At 33.3% G+C, this 3,330-nt stretch overlaps 2 protein-coding genes across 4 annotated transcripts in view; both read left to right on the plus strand.

Annotated features, from left to right (window-relative positions):
• Positions 1 to 3,330, plus strand: part of LOC107618810 — a 62,722-nt gene that overhangs the window by 3,566 nt on the left and 55,826 nt on the right. The window lies entirely within an intron of this gene.
• LOC110266218 lies at positions 846 to 2,055 on the plus strand. Its single transcript, XM_021110400.1, has 2 exons — positions 846 to 1,722; positions 1,842 to 2,055. Exons 1-2 carry the CDS (start codon positions 951 to 953, stop codon positions 1,874 to 1,876), a joined length of 807 nt encoding a protein of 268 aa, XP_020966059.1. The 5' UTR covers positions 846 to 950; the 3' UTR covers positions 1,877 to 2,055.

The raw sequence follows: 3,330 nt of genomic DNA on the forward strand, positions 1-3,330 counted from the left end.
CCATGTAACTTTTTTTTTGTTTTCGTATGCAGTTTAAGCAATGTCTTGGCGAACTACCTGTTTTACACACAGTTCACCTAATATTTTGAAAAACTATCTCTTCAAACCCTAGTTCGCCTATTCAATAGGAGAATAGTCCCCGATGTCCAGTTTGTTGTGGTCCAATTTGTTAATATTATAGTTGGTCTGTTCTTTGATAGAAAAGAACACCAGTGTTTATAAACTTTATAAAATTTGGGTTCTCAATTCTGATTACATAATAAAAAATGCTTCAATGGATGAATTTTGTTTGTTGTATAACATTAAATGCTTGCTACTTTTACGTTGAAGTTGTTGGGTTTCAAAATTTAAATTTGTTATAAAAATTCAAATTTTGGTCGGATTGAGGTTTGAATTTGGATCTTCTAAATATTGGCAAATAGTTGTCCACTAGATCATCTTCACTTTTAATATCAATGATGTTATTGAATTTATTTATTTAATGATTATAATTGCATGCAATATAAATTCTTCCACTGCATATCATATTGTGATTAATATATGATTTATTGAGGAGTAGCTACAGCATTCTTGATAATAATTATATTTAAGGAAATCACATAAATATTAATATGATATATTTGTAATTGTTGTGAATTATATAATAAATTTACCCACAGGAATTTATTATGTTATTCACATATAATTAGATTGAAATAGAAAATATTTCTTACTTCTTAATTAGCCTACATGTATTAAGAAGTAGTATTTTATTTTCTAGTTTCAATACTTTATTAGTTGATATAGTGAATATTATGTGTGTTAAAATCTTTGCCCACAGGTAAATTTTAATGACACTATGAATTTATTTTGATATGACTTGCATTGGCATGTATTATCATATATTATAGATTTTGATGTGCCTATTTAAAATTGAGTAATGTTAGCATGATTTATTATTTGCAGCAGTAATGATATCTGAAACCGTATCTGAAGTTCATTTGTTAAGTGGTGGCAACTATAAAGAATGGAAAGATAAGATTCTCTTTCACTTGGGGTGTGCAGACTTTGACTATGCTCTTTGTAGGGAAGAGTCTCCAACACCTACTGATACTAGTTCTCAAGCCGAGGTAGCATTATACGAACGGTGGGAGAAATCCAACCGTTTAAGTATGATGTTTATTAAGTCTCGTATTTCAGCTAGTATCCGAGGTTCAATTCCTGATTGTAGGAATGTCAAGGATTATATGAAGGCTATTGATGAACAATTTGAGTCTTCTAGTAAGGCACTTGCAAGCACCCTAATGGCACAATTGACATCTATGAGGCTTACCAGCGTAAGAGGTGTGCGTGAACACATCATGAGGTTGAGAGACATTACAACACAACTGAAAGCTTTAGAGGTTGAGATCTCTGACTCATTTCTGGTGCATCTTATTCTAAATTCTCTTCCTGCCCAGTACGGACCATTTAAGATTTCTTATAACACACATAAGGAAAAATGGTCCATTAATGAATTACTGGTGATGTGTGTGCAAGAGGAAGGAAGGCTAATTCAGAAACTTGGTAAAAGTGCATTATTAGTGACAAATGAGGGTAGTAAAAAGCAAGCTCATAAGAAGAAAGAAAAGGGTATTGTATCCCATCCTATGAAGAAAGAAGGTGCACGGTGTTTCTTTTGTAAAAAGAAAAGACACATGAAGAAGGAGTGCCCAAAATTTAAAGTTTGGCTTGAAAAGAAAGGTACTAACCTTTGTGATCTTATTCCTTTAGTGTGTTTTGAATCTAATTTTGTTGAAATATGTCATGACACTTGGTGGATTAATTCTGGTGCTGAAATTCATATTTCAAATACCATGCAGGGTTTCATAAGGAAAAGGAAACCGATAGGAAGTGAACTAAGCATCTATATGGACAATCGGATGCGTTCACGTGTGGAAGCTATTGGAACATTTAGACTTGTATTAAGTACTGGTTGTATTTTAGATTTAGAAAAAACCCTTTATATTATAAATTTTTCTAAAAATTTGATTTCTTTATCTAAGTTTGTAAACAAGGATTATGTATAAATTTTTATGATGATTCTGTTGACATTATTAAAAATTCTAATATTATTCGACGTGGTACTTTAATTGGTGATTTATTTTGTTGAGTTAAGAAACTAACTAATATAACTGATGATGACAAATATTATTTTATTTAGCAAAATAAATAATTAGTGTTGATTATTGATAATTACATATTGCTAATTATTTATTAAATGTTGCAGGCCAAAATTTAATTTAATAGCCCAAATGGAATGAAAATAAAATAGCAAGGCTGGTGGGCTGATAACAAAAATAGAAGCCCAAAGAAAAACAAAGAAAGAAGTCAGATGGGCCAAACGGGTTGCATGAATCAAATCCGATCCAAGCCCGTTAGCAACAAATCCCTCCAATTTGATCTCACATCACAAGCAACGTTCACTTCTGTGTGTTGGTCAGAAACTCAAAAAAGTGAGAGAGAGAGAGAGAGAGAGAGAGAGAGAGAGCTTCTTCCCTAAACTAATCACCAAAGAAGCAAGAAAGAGAGAGATTAAGCTTGAAAGGCAGACGTCAAATCAGCAAGTTCAAACCAAATCAAGCTTAAGAAAAGATTAAAGGTAACCGATTTCCTTTTACATGCATCAGATCTTCTTCTCTTCATCTTCAACATTCTGCCTATCCATTCTGAGATACATGGAAAAGATGTTGTCTGTTCCTCTCTGCTGTAAATCCACGGTCTTAAACATATCTTGGGGACCAAGTTAGTTTTCAAGGGCTGAGATAAGGTTTTACCATTGGAAACTTTTGTTCATGATGACTTATGGCTTTCGGTCAACCAAGGAGGTCAGAAGCAAAGTCCCTAATTTGAGTAAAAATGGGAGAAAGTGAACGGCTGGGGTTGGTGAAGCACACTGCTCAAGAAGTTGACCTAGGAAGAGCAACCAAGCAACATGCAAGGAGATAAAAGAGGTTTGCTGTTCATTCAGACACCAAGGAGAGATAACCCAGTGTATTGAGGTTTTGTTCTGTAAAAAAGTTCTCTGAAGAAGTTCCTCTACTTGGACAGTGCTTTCTTTCAAAGAAGCATTCCTCCAAAAATGAAGAACTGAATTAGAGACATGCAAATCTGGTTTATCACATAGCAAAGAGGCTGTTGATGAAGTCAATCTCCTTCATGTTTTTACAGATTATATTTTACTTTTCAATGTTTATCTTTCTGTAATTTCTTGAGTGAAAAGGCATATTGAGAGAGCTCAAGTAAAAGCCATGAGTGGAAAGAGGCTGAGAGGTACACTTGAGAGAAAAGCCTAGAGTTATTTTCAGATTT

This window comes from Arachis ipaensis, chromosome B09 (genome assembly GCF_000816755.2).
Source record: "Arachis ipaensis cultivar K30076 chromosome B09, Araip1.1, whole genome shotgun sequence".
Classification (NCBI taxonomy): Eukaryota; Viridiplantae; Streptophyta; class Magnoliopsida; order Fabales; family Fabaceae; genus Arachis; species Arachis ipaensis.